General features: G+C 68.1%; 3 protein-coding genes across 3 annotated transcripts in view; 2 read left to right on the forward strand and 1 right to left on the reverse strand.

The window, feature by feature from the left end:
* CHLRE_11g467554v5 (uncharacterized protein) overlaps positions 1-2,533 on the forward strand; it is a 4,862-nt gene extending 2,329 nt beyond the window's left edge. The window contains exons 6-10 of the mRNA XM_043067305.1: positions 318-458; positions 764-847; positions 1,305-1,565; positions 1,760-1,829; positions 2,091-2,533. Coding sequence (XP_042919305.1) covers positions 318-458; positions 764-847; positions 1,305-1,565; positions 1,760-1,829; positions 2,091-2,461 — 927 coding nt within the window. The 3' untranslated portion in view covers positions 2,462-2,533. The remainder of the gene's footprint in view (positions 1-317; positions 459-763; positions 848-1,304; positions 1,566-1,759; positions 1,830-2,090) is intronic.
* Positions 2,534-2,535: 2 nt separating this feature from the next.
* On the reverse strand, positions 2,536-6,811 carry CHLRE_11g467555v5 (uncharacterized protein). Its single transcript, XM_043067306.1, has 4 exons — positions 6,198-6,811; positions 5,595-5,693; positions 5,054-5,284; positions 2,536-4,829 (listed from the first exon to the last, which is right to left on the reverse strand). The coding sequence occupies exons 1-4, from the start codon at positions 6,324-6,326 to the stop codon at positions 3,912-3,914; spliced, it is 1,377 nt and encodes a 458-aa protein (XP_042919306.1). The 5' UTR covers positions 6,327-6,811; the 3' UTR covers positions 2,536-3,911.
* A 160-nt stretch (positions 6,812-6,971) lies between these two features.
* Positions 6,972-17,233, forward strand: CHLRE_11g467556v5 (uncharacterized protein). Its single transcript, XM_043067307.1, has 18 exons — positions 6,972-7,379; positions 7,881-8,273; positions 8,601-8,723; positions 9,023-9,073; positions 9,266-9,331; positions 9,533-9,743; positions 9,910-10,061; positions 10,262-10,346; positions 10,772-10,887; positions 11,526-11,793; positions 11,916-12,118; positions 12,340-12,481; positions 12,600-13,018; positions 13,564-13,749; positions 14,067-14,162; positions 14,420-15,330; positions 15,502-16,134; positions 16,348-17,233. Exons 1-18 carry the CDS (start codon positions 7,134-7,136, stop codon positions 16,463-16,465), a joined length of 4,419 nt encoding a protein of 1,472 aa, XP_042919307.1. The 5' UTR covers positions 6,972-7,133; the 3' UTR covers positions 16,466-17,233.
* The last annotated feature ends 278 nt before the right edge of the window (positions 17,234-17,511 follow it).

Below are 17,511 nucleotides of genomic sequence, written 5' to 3' on the forward strand. Positions count from 1 at the left end.
ACCCAGTGCGTGAGGCGCAGCACACTCGCGTGGTGGAGTGTGAGGGTGGGAGGGAGGGCCGGAGGGGGCAGGCTGGGAAATCCAGGCAGCAGCCCCAGCTGCACGCGAGCGGCGGAAGGGCGGGGCGGGGCGGGGCGCACTTGGGACCTGTGGCAGGCAGCCAGCAAGGAGCGCGGGCTATGCCGCACGAGTTGGTCACTCCGTCCTCCATGCACGGCCTACCCCCCCACCTTGACCTCCACCTCTAACACCCCCTCCACCTCCACCTCCACCCCCCCCCCCCGCCCCATGAATGTAACCCCGTCCCCCACCTGCAGTTCTGGGCGGTGTACTGGCTGTGCGGGCTGTGTGGCTCGCTGGCGGACGCCGTGGGTAGCGAGCTGCCCGTCACCTACGGCCCAGCCAACGCGGCGGCGGGCATGGTGGGGGCGCTGGTGGCCTTCTACGTGCGCAACTGGGTGAGCGGCTGGCGGCGTGAGGATAAGTAGAGGGGTGGAGGGGTGGAGGCATGAACGGAGTGGAGGAGGGGTGACGAGGAGGAGCAAACTCGTGTTGCGCTGGGCTGCCCCGCAAGCTGCTGGGCATTGCATTGTCCGCCGCAGTTCAGCAAGGCGGAATGAAACACCGTAGTCACAGCGCCCTTGCACAGCTACCTGCCGTGTCACAGACCCTGGTTCCCAGACCCGCCCAGACGGAGATGCCCGCTGCCCGCCCCGCTGACGCACCCAACCACCGCGCCCGTGTCCCCGCCTCTGCCCCGCAGGCGCTGGAAGAGCGCATTGAGAGCGAGCGCGAGGCCGCCCGCGAGGCGCGGCGGGAGGCGGTGGCGGCGTCGCTGGGGCCGTCGGTGAGGGCGGGCTGGGCGTGGGCTGGGCGGGGCGGGCGTGCGTGTGGCCGCCACCCTGCCCCTTGCGTGAGCCCTGTGGACCGAGTGGGTCCCTTGGTGGATCTGGGGACCCCCTGGATGGATCGGTTGCCGCTGGGGCCATGGGGGCCGTTGGGGCCACCGCCGCCAGGCTGGCGGCTGGGGATTGGCGCGCGGGGTTGGGTTGTGGGGCGAGCAGGCCGTCCGTGTCCGGCGCGAGACTGGATTGCAGAGAGTACGCCCAGTGCGAATGACCACCTTCACTACTCCCGCAATGCATCACCCGCGACAATGCCCGACTATGCAAACCCCAGCCCCCATTTCAGGGCTGGGCGTGTTTCAGGGGCGCACCCGCACCCGCACCTTCGCCCTTCCCGGCAAACCACACCCCCAAACGATCCCGGTCCTGCCCAACACGGCTATGTAACACACCGCACAGGCCGCCACCGGCAGCCGTGATGGCGCGGAGTCTGACGGCGGCGCCCCGCTCGCCTCGCTCTCCTCCCGCGACGGCGACGGCACCGGTACCAGCAGCGGCCGCCGGCGCGGCGGCGGCGCGGCTGGTGGCGGCGGCAAGATGGAGGAGGGCGAGGCGGAGGTTGAGCTGCTGCCGTTCTGGAGCATCAAGCTGTCTGCGCGCATGAGCTCCCGGGCCCGGGGGGCGCTCAACGTGCTGGGGTCGCTGGTGGTGGCGTCGCAGGTGCGTGTGTGTGGGCGTGTGGGTGTGGGGGGTGGGTGTGCGTGGGTGGGTGGGTGCGGAGGTGCCATTGCGGGCCTGCCTGTGCCTGTGCCTGCATCAGGTCACCTGCCTGCGATGCCCTGCCTGCAATGCCTTAACCTGCACTGCCTGGCCTGCAATGCCCGACCTCCCATGGCCTGCTTCCACCCCACCAGGGCTTGTTGGAGTTCGGCGACGCCTCCCGCAGCGCCTCGTGGATCGGACTCATCGCAGCCTTCTGGACGGGTGCGCGCGGGTGGAGCTGGAAGGGGTTGCAGAGGGGTTGCGTGCTTGTGGCGGACATGTTGCTTTGACAGCCACACATGATCCAACACACGTGCCCACGGCACATCGCTGTGTCCTCTTCTGTCACGCCTGTCTGTCTACGACCTCAGGGCTAGCTCACACTGCTGCCCTTGCGCACACACAGCACACATACACACACCCGTGCGTGGGTCGAGCGTTTGTTTCGTGTTTCAACACACACGTGCCTGCCTGCCGCCGCAGGGAGCCTGCTCACCTTCCTGGTGGGGCCGCACTACGAGGTGCGAGTGGAGCCGCCGCCCACACCCGCCTCGGCGGCAGCGGCAGCAGCCGCTGCAGCACAGACAGCGGGGGCGGGCGCGGAGGAGGGCAGCAGCAGCAGCAGCAGCAGCTCCGGCAGCAGTAGCAGCAGCAGCGGCATGGAGTCAGAAGCGGCGCCTACGGCGGGCGCAGCAGGCGGCAGGGCTGCTGCTGCGGCGGCGGCGGCGGTGTCACGTGCCGTGGCGTGGACGGCGAAGGAGGGGCCGGTGAAGGCGGATGCGGACGGGCTGAGGGTGAGAGAGCGTGCGCGAGATGATGTGCCGCGCGCATGTGCCAGGGCTGCGGGGCTGTGAGGCGCACCGCGTTGGGGGGGTGCGGCGCTCGAGCACGTTGCCGTACTGCGTGTGTTACCTGCCCTGAGGCAGCACGCCCCCAGCTCACATCGCACCCTCCACCAGTCATGCCTGGAATCCCCCATCTACTCCACCCCGTGCCGTGCTCACACACGCAAGCATGCCCACTCACGCCTACTTGGGAACCCCCTCCACTCCAATCCAATTCACGACACTCCACTCCAATCCACACGTGCAGGTGGTGGACATCTGCCCCCCCGCGCGGCGGCCGGGTGTGCTGCTGGGGGCGGTGGGTGCGTTGGCGGCGGGCATAGGCGGCTGGTTGGCCTACATGGGCGTGGACTTGTAGCTAGGCACGGCAGTTCAGGGGTTTAGCTAGCCACGTGGGGTTGAGCCAGCCATGGCGGGTTGTTCATTCGTCGTCATGTGTGTGTGTGACACATAACATACAGCAGCTGTTTTTGGCGTTGTGGTAGTTGGATGGACAATCGGTTTCACTATATGACAATTCGATTTCGTTTATCTCGTGCATTATTGGGCAGTCGTCCGCCAGAGAAAGGGAGGGGTCTAGGCCGTCAGGGTTTCGTGCCCGGAGCGTGCCGTTTGTTCGTGGCGGCCCCCTGGGCTGCAGGGCTGCAGCCGCGGGGGACTGTCCCTTGCCGTTTGGTGAGTGGATGCGTCCAGTACCGTACGGTGGAATGTGAACCAGCAGTCCAGCACCTACCGTATTACCGTATACATATTGTGTTCATTTGAGTGACAAGAGGGGGGCAACGGACCTTTTGACACTTTGGGGGATGAGAATGTTCGGGGGCTGTGCACAGGAAACGGGGGTCCGCCGGGTACGGCATACGCTGGGATGGGCGCTGGCTTGCAGGCTTGCAGTTTGGCCCGCTGCGCCGCATCGCAACAGTCCATGCATCTGCACGTGAATGCAACAACCTCTACAACACTGTATGGCAGTTGCGCATGGAAGCCGAAACGGTGCCGCCCACCTTCCAACTGTAAACAAGGGCCCAACATCCATCAACGCCCTCTGTCACCAACAGCCGGAGGCCAACTCGCACCCGCGTTGTCCTGCTGAGTCCTGGCACCGCCGCCAGGGCATGCATCGCCCAGCCACCACCGGCACACGCCGCAGCGGGCGGGGCAGCAGGGCCGTCGCCGCCGCCTTGCATCCCACGACCGGGAACGCATGCAGGAATGCTGGGACGCCTCCTATCCATACACGACACTCAACGGCAAAATGTCTGACAGTCTTCCTGGGAAGCTATGTTGGGCCGCTGGCCTGCCACCACTCCTGCCTAACGCCACACATATTACACGCACTCCTGCACTCCTGCGGCGGTCGGCTAATGAATCATGCACACACGACACACACACATGCATCGTGTGCGCCCGTCATGTTTCCTTTGACGCAAGGGCTGCCCATCCGCTTCACGATGCGCAGCTAGTAGTACACGCCAGCTCCGGGCGGCGGGGTGGGGTAGTAGGCAGACGGCGGCGGCTCACTCGGGATTTGCATCCGTCCCGCACCCGGCCCAGACGCGGCGGCCTGCGGCTGCTGCAGCTGCTGGGGCTGTTGGGGCTGCTGGGATGCGGGGACGGTGTATGGATAGGTGGCGGGGGCGGCCTGGGGCTGCGTCGCGTGAGGCGGCGCCGCCGCGGTGCCGTGGGGCGCCAGCGAGTGCGCCGAGCTGCTGGCCGCTGCTGAGGGCGTTGGCGGCTGCGCCCAGGGCACGGCCGAGGCGGGCAGCCGCTGTTGCTGCGGGTACTGCTGCGGGTACTGCTGCGGGTACTGCTGCGGCTGCAGGGCTGGCAAGGGCGGCTGCAGGGAGCCTGCTGCCGCGGCGGGGGCAGGGTGCCCTGCTCCCGCCGCCCCTGCCGCCGGCTGCAGCCCACCACCCCCGCTCCCACTCCCAGTCCCCGGCACCGGGCCATACAGCGAATGGCTGGACGCGCCCGTGCCCGCCGCCGCCGGGGGCAGCGAACCCGCACCGACCACCCCAACCCCGCCTCCGCCTGCGCCTGCGCCTCCGCCGCTGGCTCCTAACCCCGCTGTCGCCTTGCCGCTGCTGTTGCTGCTGCTGCCGCGGATGGCCCGGCACGCCGCGTGCTGCCCCGCCGCCAGCGCCGCCTCCGCCGCTGTGCGTCCGGCGTTGTCGCGTGTGGTGGTGCTGGCGCCCGCGCCCAGCAGCCACTCCACGGCCGGCAGCGCGCCGGCGGCGGCGGCGGTGTGCAGGGGCGTGCCGCCGGTGGCTGGGTGGCGACGCTCCAGTGCGGCGGCGCCGCCGCATGCGGGTAGCAGCAGCGGCAGCATGTGGGTGTGGCCGCACGCCACAGCCAGGTGCAACAGGCCGCAGCCGGACTGACGGGGTGGGTGGGAAGAGGGCACATGGCCAAGGAGGAGGAGGATGGCATCAGAAATAAGGTAGGATGTGACGGACGAAACCAATAAGTAGAAAACGGCAGGGGAAAGGCACACGGAATGCATGCCGTACGCGGCTCTCGGTGCACGACTCCTGGTGCAAGGCCCATCCCCACAAGCCGGCCCTCGCCCCCCAGCCAGGCCTACTACCCCGCGCCGCTCACCGCGTCGCCGCTGCTGCGCGCCGCGTCGCCGCCACCCCGTATGATGGCCTCCGCTGTGGCGACCCAGCCCGCCGCCACCGCCGCCGCCAGCGCGTCCCGCCCCTCCCGGTCCCGCAGCGCCAGCAGTTTGGCGCGGTCCGCGGGCGGGCTGGTGTTGCGCGGCCCCAGCAGCGCCGTCACCGCCACCGCCTTGCCCGCCGCCGCGGCGTGGTGCAGCGCTGTGCGGCCCGCCTGATGCATGGGTGGGGTGCCGTGGACAGGGTGGCAGGATCAGAGGGATGGGTGGGTGGGCTCGAGGCATGTGGGGTGCCAGGGGGGGTTGCAGAGGCGGCTGAGGGGGCTGCGTGAGAGAGGGTTGCGTGGGCGGCGAGGTGGCAGGGGCAGGGTCGAGTGGCGGTCGTGGCCACATGGCCCACACGGCACGGCGCACTACCATTTGCGTCGCGCGGACATGGGCGTCTCCCAACACACCCAATATCCCCAGGACCCCCCCCCTCCGGCCCCGCCGCCGCCGCCCCCGCCCGCCTGCCGCCTGCCTCACCTCGTCCTGCGCGCAGCAGTCGGCGTGTCTGTCCAGCAGCTCCCCCACCACCGCGTCCCAGCCCCCCCCGGCAGCCAGCATCAGAGCCGTCTGCCGCTCCTGCAGGCAGGCAGACCGGGGGGCAGGCAGATAGGGGGGCAGGCAGGGAGGTTTACGTGGTCATAATGGGTGAGTGCCGATATGGGTGGGTTTCGCAATGGAAAAGCGGTACGAGTGGAAACGCCCACTAAGGCCGCTGCTGGGAAATGGCTGAGTGGGCGGTGGGCCGGCGATCGCAGCTGCCGGCATCTGCCCCTGCCGCTGGTCTGGGGAGCTGCTCCGGGCCGTGACACCAGCGGAAAGCTCTCGGTTGCGCCCCTTCGGCTGTGTTCATGGCAGCCCTGAGCCACACGCCGGCTCTAGCTGGGTAGGTCTGACGCACAGCCCCCCCCCCCCCCCCCGGGCACCTGCCGCTGCGGGCAGCAAGCAGCCCCGCCCCGCCCCCCCCGCCTGCGTTCAGCCCTGCTGCCATACCACACGCTACGCATGGCACTGGGACCGAAATGATATCAGTACTGCCAACAATGACATCAACCGCTGCATGTGCGGCGGGGCGCGCCGCACCTTGTTGACCTTGTCGATGTCGGCGGGGCTCTTGAGGACCAGGGCCCGCACCCGCTGCAGGTCGCCATTGGCTGCAGCTCCGTGCAGCTCCGTCCAGCCGCCCATCAGCCGCTTGGTTAGCGATGCCATGCCCCTGCCTGAGTCCTTAAGAGCCTCAGCAAGAGGCGTTCTAGGGCCAGCAGGCGCCTGCGGGCCCGCGCGCACGGGCGGGCCGGACGATGGCGCGGCGTGCCAAAGCCGGGTCGACCTGGACTTAGCTCTGGTTGATTAAGGACTACTAAAGGATAAGAAGTGAATGGTTGTAGATATATCTGCGCTTAAGGATGCAAGGAACGTTCCGGAGTGGGCAGCTGCGAGCAGCTCGCTCTACCAGCTGAACCCGAGTTCGCTGCGAGGGAAGCGCAGTCGAGCCGAGCAGGACGAGGGCCTACTGCTGGGCGAGAGCCGGAGCAGCTGTAAGCGCTTGGAGCAACAAGCCGGGCCAGCTGCGGATACCTCACAAGACCATGCCGCTTCAGCGGTCGGCTCGTGGGCCTGAAGGAGGGGCATAACTCAAAAGTTTGGGTTTTCGTTTTCGATCTGCTATGCATGCAAGTAGATGTGCAATCAACACCATACAGCAAATGGTTGAGGGGCACAGGTGCAAAAAAGCCATAAAAACTTGCTGGATGGGGGTGATGCGGCAGGATTCTTCTCCGCCCCAAGGATTTCCAAAGGACAAACATGCATGTAAAACCCTGACTGTCTGCAAACCCTGCATTTACATGAATTCGTCGCATGACCTTCTGAAAGACCAACCAACCGCAAGTGCGCGCGCGCGGAGCTCAGACATGCCGAACTAGGAGAGCCCTCCAAATCTATAGGCGCATTATTGTAGGCACGAAAACAACCTAAGCGCTGACTCCGACAGCCAAGACGGTAGTTCCGTCAAACGTCATGGCCCCGGTCGATTTTGAGCCAGCGCAGGCAGCCAGTAGGTTCCGTAGGTTGCAGCAGCTGGCCAGGCATTACGGCCTTGACGGCATTCTGCTGGTACCGGGCGTCGATGGCAAGTATGGCCGCAGCACCCATGCCGTCGGCTACCTGCTTGAGGGGCGCAGCAACCGCGACACCCTGGACGTCAACAAGCTCGCCGACCAGCTGGAGGACGCCGTGGTGCTGGTGACGCCCGGCGAGGTGCAGGCGAGTCGGTGCAGGGGACGGGGCTTGGGCTGGGCATGGCTGAGGCAGCCGGAGGAAAGGCGTGCGTCTCACGACCAACGCCACGCCATGCCGCCACGTCCACGCGGGTCCCTTCCCCCGCCTTCACACGGGCCCCGCCTGATACGACCCCGCTGCACACCCTGGCTTGTGTCGCCTGTGCACCAGTAGCACCAGCACCTCCCACGCACCGGTGCTCCAACCACCTCCCCCCTCACTTCCAGCCAGCCAGCAACTTGTCGGTACAGTAACGCCGGCGTTCGACCAGCCATGCACTTCTGCTCTGCCACTGCAAACTGTTTGCTGTCTGCTTACGGGTCTGGGCATCGGCTGCACCCTACGGGACCTCGCCAACCTGCCTTGAACCCTGTCCCATCACACAACCACCTCCCCCCTGCGCCGCTCCTCCCTGCTCCCTCCTGCCTCCTACCCCTTCTCCTTCCTGCTCTCCCCCACCCCCTCCGCCTCCCCCTACCCCACCAGATCTACGTGCCCAGCCCCGACCTGCACCAGCGGCTGCGCGAGCTGCTACTGCCGCACCTGGCGCCGCTGCGGCTGCTGGGCCCCACGGCCGCCGAGGCCGCCGACCCAGATGCCCTGGAGGACAACAAGCTGGGCTGCTTCGTGCACATGCTGCGCGGCCTCAAGCGCCTCGGCATACCCTGCGGCCTCGCCGCCGCCGCCTCCTCCTCTCCTGCTACTGCCGCTGCTGCCGCTACTGCGGCTGGGGCTGCTGCTGCCAACGGCGGCGCGCCGCGGGGCGCCCTGCCGCGCCTGGGCGCCGGCGAGCTTGTGGCGCTGGAGCGGTGGCCGCTGCTGCAGGCGTACGGGCTGGAGGGCGTGGGGCGCAGCGGCTTCTTCACCATGAACTTCGAGGTGGGGGCTGGGGTGTGTGTGTGTGTGTGGGGGGGGGGTGTTCAACACTCCCGGTACGAGACTAGAGACAAGTGGATGCCCGGGGGAGGGGGCTGCGGGGCGGGTAGGCGGGGGCGATGGTGGGGATGGTGGAGGTACACATAGTTGGCAAGTGGAAGGGGCTTTGGAGCCAACCTCTGCCCTACTGCGCGCCATGCCTGATGCTGCATGCCTGCTCCCAGCAGGCAAGTCCTGGAGGGCCATAACGCAGACCCTCACGGCACCCCATCCTTCTCACCTCTCTCCACCTCCATCCATCCGCCCCCTCCCCCGCCCCCCCACACACAGGTGTACGACGTGCAGCCGGCACTGGACGCGGCGCTGTACGGCGAGCTGGACGGGCGGGCGGCGGCGGTGCTGGGCGGCGAGGGGGCGGCGGCGCTGCGGCAGCACTGGGGCGAGATGCTGCTGGTGGGTGGAGAGGGTGGAGTGGGCGGGTAGGGTGGGTTGGATGGGTAGGGTGGGTAGGGTGGGTGGGTAGGATGGGCAGGGTGGGTAGGGTGGTTGCAGCCGCGCTGTACCTTTGTCAACTTCTTCCTCACACGTCGTACGGCCGCCCTCCTGCCATGTGCCATGTGGTGCCCCGCCTCCGTCAAACTCCCCGCCGCCCCCCGCCTTACCTAATCATGAATGTATCCTCCCCCACACAAACGCGCATACACTGCTCGCCCACCTGCTCCACCTTCCCTATGTGTTTCTGCACCCGCCAGGCTCTGGGCGGCAAGGCGGCGGGGCAGCGCGGCGGTCTGAGCGAGAAGCAGGTGCGCGGGCGGCGGCGACGGCAGCAGCAGTAGCAGCAGTAGCAGTAGCTGGGGCCCTGAGCCTTTGAATGACTCACGCGTCCCACCCATTTTGTCGTGTTCTATCCTCCCTCCACCCCCTTGTGCTTTCCCTAACGCACGCACACACACATTGATTTGGTTCCCTGTGACACACGCGGTATGTGCGGCCAGGTGGCGGAGCCGCTGGTGGGCTACTTCGCGTACGGCCTGTTGCGCGAGGTGCCGGGCGTGGAGCAGGTGGGGAGAAAGTGGGGAGGAGGGGAAGGGGGGAGAGGAGGAGGCATTGGACGAGGAGTGGGAGGGGAGCCTTGTGTGTATCGTGCCCAACATACAATAGGAGGGGGCGCAGGAACATGCGAGCAGGGGCCGGAGTGGGTGCGTGGGTTCCCCCGAGTGACTGGACCCCCCCTGCCGCCTGCCGCCTGCCCTGCCCCTCAGACGGTGGTGCTGCCGCCGCGGGTGGTGTTCGGGCCGCGCTCCTCGGACGACTCCGCGGCGCCCCAGGCCGAGCCGCTCAGCGCCTGCGGTCCCGCGCCCGGCCTGCCGCCGCTGCATGCGGTGGTGGAGGGTGCGGATCCGCGCAGCGGCCTCAGGGCGGCCCGCACCTGCTTCCTGTGCAGGGGCGCGGCGGAGCGGGACGTGTTCGCGGGTGAGGGGGGCGGCGGCGGCGCGCGAGCAATCGCCGCACACACACAGTGTGTTGCCGCTTCACTGCCCCGCACACAACTCTTTGACGCCCACCCTCCTCGGCTCCTCCTCCCTGTCTGCCCCCACTTCCCTAACTCATCATGATTGTAACACCCCCCCCCCTGTAGACCTGGATGCGGAGGCGGAGGAGGGCTACAGCTTTGCTCAGGTGTTGGCGGCGGGCGGCTGGGGCGCCGCCGCGGCCGAGGTGGTTGGGCTGATGCGCCTGTATGCGGCGCTGGTGGAGGCGGCACGGGCGGCCATGGCGCACTTCGCCACGGTGGGGGCGGGGGTGGGTGGGTTGGGTGGGTGGGACAGGGAAGAGCGGGGGCTGGGCACGTCGTGTTGCGGGTGCGTCGGCGGTGTTGGACAGCTTGATTGGTGGGCATCCGACCAGATGTGCATACCGTACTGAAACCACACTTATACAGACATCTCTAATTACACAAACCTGTGTGTGCATGTGCCTGTTGCGCGCAGGCCGACAACGCCACGGGCCTCAGCGCCAAGGCGGTGGCCCAGGAGGTGCTGGCGCGGCGGGCGGAGCAGCTGGGCGCGGCGGGGGGTGAGGCAGGGGCGGGGGGGGGGGGGTTGAGGCGGAGGGGGGGTTGAGGCGGAGGGGGGGTTGAGACGGGGGGTGAGGCCGGGCGGGGGTTGAGCGCGGCGAGGGAGGGAGGAAGGCATCTACAGGGTGCTGTGGCGTCTGGTGCAGCTAGGCTGCATCCAACCCACACGCATCCGGCGCGCACTTGGCGTGGGCGTGGATCATTCCGAACCGTGTACTGCGGGAGGCGTGCACATGTGGATTTGCCAGTGCGGGTACGGATATGCGGCACGGGTCAAACCGCGGGTCCTCGCACGCTCGCATAGCCTGACCCTTGCTAAGTGTCCTGTACCGGTGTGTGTGTGTGTATGTGTGTGTGTGTGCGTATGTGTGTGTGTTTACCCGCTGAATGATCATCGCAATGCCCGCACGCCGGCTGCCCGCAGGCTCCGGCTCCGCCTCCGGCTCCTCGCTGTCGGGGCGGCTGCGCTTCAGCCTGCTGCAGTGGGACCACGCCAACCGCGTCACGGCGCCGGCGGTGCGCGGCAGCAGGCAGCTCAAGGTGCGAGGCGGGTGCACAGCGGGGGGGGGGGTTGGTGGTGGCGGTGGTGGGCGTGGCGAGGAGGGGCGGGCGCGAGGGCTGCAAGGGGTTCTAACTCAGGCGTCGTGGCGGGGGGGGGGGGCGGTGACACGAAGGGGCCCCACGTACATAAGAGGTGGAGGCGGTTATTAAAGCGAGGGGTGCAACGAACAGCAGCTTTGAGGGGTACAGCTCAGGCACCGACTGCTCATCCCTGTGTCGTCATTCCCTGCAATGTGAACCAAGTTCTTGAAAAGGATCTGGCCCTCCCAGCCGCACCGTGCTGCTGTGACCTATACTGGGCTGTGTACACCCATATCCACGGCCACATGCCCTCCCCTGCCCCTGCCCCTGCACACACACACACACATCGTTGTGTTGTTGTTTTAAGAGACACACACACACACACACACACAGGTATCCGTCAGTAACTCCGGCGCGCCGTCTGGGCGGGCTTCGTTTTTTTTACACACACACACACACGCTGCATCGCATACACTGTCTTTACGCAACGTTTTCCTTGTGCTCTTTAACACACACACACACACACACACACACACACACACACACACACACACACACACACACACACACACACACACACACACACACACACACAGGTGCTGCGCCTCAGCCTGCCCGACGTGGCCGCCCGCTCCACCTCCGGCCCGTACGCCGGCCAGCGGCTGGGCGGGCTCGTGTACGGAGACACCTTCATCGACCTGCCCGCGCCTGCTACAACTGCTACAGCTGCTGCTGCTGCCGCCGCCGCTCCGCAGCTGCTGGTGCTGACGGAGGGCATCCCCACGCTGGTGGCGGTGACGGCGGGTGGGCCCGAGGAACAGCTGGCGGGCAGGGCCCTGCGCAGCCTGGGAGCCGTGGTGGGAGGTGAGCGAGCACGCGAGTGCCGTGTGTTGTTTAATACCAGCACGCACTTGTGTGAAACTGACACGGGTGATGTTTAGTGCACGTACGCCTGCCCCGGCCATGGCACTCCGACACACACGCAGGCGGCGCGGCGGCGCGCGCGGCGGGCGGTGCCGCCCCGCAGCCGCAGCAGTCGCAGTCGCAGTCGCAGCTGGCCCGGGACCAGTCGCGGCGCGCGGGCGCGGTGGCGGCGGCGGACAGCCAGGCGCTGGCGGCGCGGGTGCGGGCGCGCAACAAGGAGGCGGCGGCGGCGGATGGCGCCACACCGCCGCCCGACAGCGATGAGGTAAAAGCGTGGTTTTTTGGGGGTAGCCGTCCAGGGAGAGCGGGGGCCTGCGTATGCGTGTGCTGAAGGGAATTTACCAGCGCACGCATGTGTGTGTGTGCCAGTGGGTTTACGTGCGGCGTATGGCTACGAGTTTGTGAAAGGTTTTGCTACATGGCTATATGCTCTTGTCGTTTCAAATTATGGGCACCCGCGTCCGTGCCTCTCGCCATCGGCTTCAGGACGACGAGGACGTCGAGGAGGACGCGGGCGGCGCTGCCGCCCACAGCGCCGCTGCGGGCGCCCCCAGCCGGCCGCCGCCCGAGGAGGCTCTGGGCCGGCTGCTGACGCTGGGCGGCGGCGACGACGCAGTGCTGCTCACCGGTGGGGGTGCGGGGGCGGGGCGTGTGGGTGCGGGGGAGGTACCGTACTGATGGGGGTGCGAGTGTGGGATTGCGACCCGGGCAAGTATGGATTCATGGATACCGATCTGCTCCTGCAGGCGCTCCCGCCTGCCCCGCGCTGGCGGGCACGCTGTACTGCTTCACCGCGGGGCTGGTGTTCGTGGAGGCCACCAGCAGGGCCGTGTGGACCCTGGACCTGCGCGGCAGTAGCAGCAGCAGCAGGGCAGTAGCAGCTGCAGCCGGCGGGGCTGTAGCAGCAGCGGCCGCAGACGGCAGTAGCAGCGGTAGCGGCGGCGGCCTGCAGGCCATCACTATGCAGCAGCTGCCGGTGGCGGCGGCGCTGGCGCTGGGTGGCGGCGGCGGCGGGGGCGAGGTGGGCGGCGGCTCGGGTCTGTCCGGCACGTCGCTGGGCGAGGCGGTGGTGTTCCGCGGCAGTGGCCCCGCGTGCGGCCTGGCTCCGGCGGCACACCTCACCGTCAACACACACCTGGCGCTGGCGCTGGCGGCCATGTCGCCGGTGAGGGCGGCGGGGGCTGGGGGGGGGGGGGGGGTTGTAAATACTAGCCCAAAAAACCAAACCCAATGCAATAGAGCGAGGAGGAGAGCGTGGTCGATGCTTGACAACGGAGTGCGCACGCGACAATGGTCCCCATTCCCGAAATGCACCGAGTTCCCAGGTTCCCAGCGAAACATCCCGCAAACCGGTAGAAAGAAGGCGATGAGCTCTTCGGTCTTGCGCGTGTGGGCGGTGCTGACAGTAGCCGCCTTCGAAATTGCCACCCAGGCTCAAACACACGCACGCACGTGCTAACTAGCAATGCAGACTAGGCACACGTTGAATACCCACCTAGAAGACATCAAGGGGGTGGAGGCACCTGGAGGACAGGGGCGTGGAGAAGGGGCGTGCGGCGGGGCTGGGCCGGGTTGGTGGGGCACCGATGCGGCTCGGACCCAGTCGTGTACCGCTCGGCGAGAAAGCCGACTGCGACGGTCTTTGCGTGACGTGCCGGCATGCTCAACTTGCCAACTGTGTCTTGGGTCCTCTGCCGGCCGTGCCCACAGGCCGCCCGGCGCTTCATCATCACCACTGTGCTGCCGGCGTGGCAGCAGACGTGCCGCGAGGCCGCCGCCGCCGCCGCGGAGGGGGGTGGCGGCCCGGACGGCGGCGCTGCCAGCTACCTGAAGGACATGGACGCACCCAACCCCTTCCCCGCGGCACTGCACGTGGAGCACGCCTTCGCCATCCGGGTGAGCGGGCGGGCGGGCGGCCAGGCGGGCGGGGGGGGGGGGGGAGGAAAGAGAAGAGAAGAGAAGAGAAGAGAAGAGAAGAGAAGAGAAGAGAAGGGAAGGGAAGGGAAGGAAAGGGAAGGTCACGCACCCGGTGCATGATGGCGTGAAGTGATGTGGCTGCAGTCCGGGGCTGCGACGTGTCAGCAGCTGGCTGCGGGCTGCTCAAATCGCGCCTGCCTCACGCCAACTCCCCGACCTCATGGCCCTGACCCCCCTTGCGCCCCGCCCTCGCCGCCCCCGCCCTCGCCGCCCCCGCCCTCGCCGCCCCCGCGCAGTCCTCGGCCGCGGGTGGCGCCGCCAAGTCCTGGCCGGCCCTGGTGGCGGCGGACGCGCAGGTGGAGGCGGCGCTGGGCGCACTGGATGACAGCGAGGTGGGGCCACGGGGGCAGGCAGGGAGGCAGGCTGGAGGAGGGGGGGGCTGGCAGAAGCCTTGGTTTTTCCCTTGCTGTAGTCACATGCTCCCCTGAGCATACGGTAGTGTCCTGTACGGCTTTACCTGGGGCGAGTTCTGCTGCGGCCGCCTGTCTTGACGTCGTGTACCTCTAGATGACCGGCGTACCTACCGCATCTGCCTTGACGCCACAACCCTACACACGTCGTCTCCCGCACCCACCCACCCGCCTCGCAGCTGCGCGGCCACCTCAACGGCACGCACCCTCACGTGGAGGCGCTGCTGCTACAGCCGCCCCCGCCCGCGGCCGCGGCTGCTACTGCCGCCGAGCCGCCCATCGGGCTGGCCCTGGTGGTCGGCCTGCCGGGGGCGGACCAGGCGCCGGTGGCGGCGGCCCTGGCGGCCATGCTGAGTGGAGCCGCCGAGGGCAGTGCGGGTGGCGGCGCCGCCGCTGCGGCGTCTGCGCGCGTGGCGCTGCTGCCGGCGTCTGCGGGGCCGCTCACAGCCGCGGACTTTGCGACGGCCCTGTCTGCTGCCATGCAGCACCGCCGCACGGGCCACAGCCACCTGTCCGCACAGCCGCCGCTGCAGCACTTGGTCATTGCTACAGCCTCGCACGTGGGCCTGCCCGAGCAGCTGGCCATGCTCGCCGCAGCCATGCTCGGCGGCAGTAGCAGCAGCACCGGCGCGGCTGCTACTGCCAGTGCAGCAGCCGGCCTGGCGGCATGGAAGCTGCACTCGGTGGTGGTGTGTGTCGCGGGTGAGACGCTTGAGGAGGAGCCGGCGCGCTCGGCCCTGGCGGCGGGGGCGCTGTCGCAACTGGCGCCCGGGTACGTGGACGTGGCGGTGGTGGGAGGCGTGGATGCAGCGCGCGCGGCGGCGGCGGCGGCGCTGGTGGCGGCTCGCCTGCCGGGCGTGCCCACGGTGCGCTCAGGCCGGCCGCAGCTGCTGCTGGGGCGGGAGGTGCTACTGCCGCCGCCAGCAGAGCGGCTGGCGAGGCGCGGCGCGCCGGGCGCTGCGGCGGCGCGGCGGTGGGCCCCGCTGGCGGCGGCGACTGGCGCGGCGGGTGGCGGTGCCGGTGGCCTGCTGGGTCCGCTGCGGGCGGTGCGGGTGGCGTTTGAGGGGCCCTTGGACGTCGCCAAGCTCAAGTGAGTGACGGGTGGCCCCATTTGTAGCTGCGGCCGCGCCCGACAAAGATAAGAGGGTTTACTCCAAACCTTTGTGATATATGCCAGAATCCGCACGCGTCAGCAGCACGCCACCGAGTGCCCGCCCGCCTGCACTCCACCAGCACCTGCAACCCCCACACACACCCACAGGCAAGAGCTGCGCGGGCTGGGCATCCCGCAGGACGCCGCCGCCGCGCCCGCCCTGCCGCTGGCCGACGCCGCCGTCGACAGCGCCGCCGCCGTGCCCGGCCTGGTGGCCGTGACCGGCTGCGTGCGGCTGCCGCCGCCCCCCGCCCCCGCCAACGGCACCACCACCACCACCGCCCCCGCCAGCGGCACCGGCGGCGTGTGGGAGCTGCTTGGCAGCCGCGGCGCCGTCCTGCGCAGCCGCGAGTGGGCGCTGGGCGGCGGCGGCAGTGCTGGACACGGCGTTGTGGTGGGCAGCCCGCAGCTGCCTCAGTCGGAGGCGGGCGGTGAGCTTACCTTCATAGGTACCGGCTCCGCAGTGGAGGAGGCTGCGCTGCGGCGGCTACTGGGCCGCTGCGCCGGAGGCGCCACGGCGCCGGCTGCAGCTGCAGCTGCAGCTGCTGCGGCACCTGCCGCCTCAGCCGCAGCCGCCCCCGGCGAGGTGCCTAGCTGTGCGGCGGACGTGACGGCGGAGCAGCGCGCCTCCATCCGGGCCGCGCGCGCCTGGGAGCCGCTGCCTCCCGGCTACTGCTACAACGGCAGCCAGTACTTTGACGCGTTCGGGGACGCCTCCCTGGAGCACCCGGACATGGACAGGTGGGTCTGAGGAGGGGGGGAGGGGGCGGGTGCGGGCGGGTGCGGGCGGGTGCGGGAAGGGGAGTGTTTTGTTGGAGGGTGATTTGTTGGGGTAGGGCTTCGACTGGAGCTGACACGTGGGGGGCTGGGAGCTAGCCGGAAAGGTGCCGCGTGCACGTACGTGTGTGCAACTGTGACACTGACACACTCCGTGCTGCGCGCTGCCCCTCTCAGGTTCGTTGAGGAGTGGATTGCGGAGCAGCAGGCGAAAGCGGCGGAGGCAACGGCGGCGGCATGCGAGCGGGCGGCGGCGATAGCGGTCGTGCGTGTGGAGGGGCCGGTGCGGCTGTAGCTGGGTGGAGGGAGGGGTGGACGCAGCGTGGCTGTAGTTGCTGTTGCCACATGTGGTGGTCGGAGGTGGCTACCTTCTGTGACTCGGGTTGACTTGCTTACTAATAGCCTTCGGGGCCACACCTGCTGTCAGCAGCAAGACCAATAACTGGACGTGCCGCTGATCATGTGGGTTACTTGGTGGGTACATACTTGCACATACAGGCGACCCCATTCATGGCGTGCGCTTTACTTGCTGATCTCTAAGTGACGGCCCGCGTGCGTGCGTGCGCGCGTGCGCGCTGCGCGTGCGGCGTGCGTGTGTGCTTGTGTGCGTGCGTGTGGGACCTGGGTGCTGCGCTCCAACCCGGAATGCACGCCCGGGGCGTCTGGAAGTGCTACGTGTGTTGGTGCGGTGTAACTGTGTATACCATCATGTAGCCTCGCATGTGTGGGGGCCGAAGACTCCAACCAAAGACTGGTCATGACTCAAGACTGGACATTCACACACGGCTGTTGACGTTTTGGATCCAAGGATTGAAATCCTCAGTTGTGCACACGCGTACCCGGTATGTGCTGGACATGATACGGTATGGAAAGCCCAACTGTGGGCTGCAGCAGGTGACGCCCTTTCTGGTGCCACCGAGACTAAGCAGCTCAGATTGAAACCGTGCCCCGCCGGTCCTCAGCGTTCGACGGCCTGTCCGCCATGAGGTCATGCGGTGGCGCGGACTACCCGCATGCGCTGGCTCTTGGCATCCGGGGCGATGAGCGGATCCGTAGATAATATGTTTCCCCACAGCAACACATGGCGGCATCTGCTTGCGGCTGGCTTGCGGCTGGCCGTTCCACCTATATGTTGTCGCAGGTTGCCGCCCGTCAGACTCCTTGCCCTGCCGCACGTCTCGGCGAACGCAGGCCTTTACGTGTCTCGCTCTGCATGACCTTGCGAGCCCGAGTGGGAGGGAATTGGCAAGGTCATGGCCGGCCCCATGTAGTTTGTGAAAGATGCCCTTGCCAGGCGCTCCTATGAGGCTCTTTTTTAAGTTTGCGCTCAAGAGCATGGCC

The sequence above is a fragment of the Chlamydomonas reinhardtii genome, chromosome 11 (assembly GCF_000002595.2).
Source record: "Chlamydomonas reinhardtii strain CC-503 cw92 mt+ chromosome 11, whole genome shotgun sequence".
Taxonomy (NCBI): Eukaryota; Viridiplantae; Chlorophyta; class Chlorophyceae; order Chlamydomonadales; family Chlamydomonadaceae; genus Chlamydomonas; species Chlamydomonas reinhardtii.

Coding starts and splice junctions, on each gene's coding strand:
- CHLRE_11g467555v5 (XM_043067306.1), bottom strand. CDS start 6,326: ATGGCATCGCTAACCAAGCGGCTGATGGGCGGCTGGACGGAGCTGCAC. Junction 5,694..6,197: donor ACATCGACAAGGTCAACAAG/GTGCGGCGCGCC, acceptor GCCTGCCTGCAG/GAGCGGCAGACGGCTCTGAT. Junction 5,285..5,594: donor ACTGCTGCGCGCAGGACGAG/GTGAGGCAGGCG, acceptor CCCATGCATCAG/GCGGGCCGCACAGCGCTGCA.
- CHLRE_11g467556v5 (XM_043067307.1), top strand. CDS start 7,134: ATGGCCCCGGTCGATTTTGAGCCAGCGCAGGCAGCCAGTAGGTTCCGT. Junction 12,119..12,339: donor CGCCGCCCGACAGCGATGAG/GTAAAAGCGTGG, acceptor CATCGGCTTCAG/GACGACGAGGACGTCGAGGA. Junction 13,019..13,563: donor CGCTGGCGGCCATGTCGCCG/GTGAGGGCGGCG, acceptor CCGTGCCCACAG/GCCGCCCGGCGCTTCATCAT.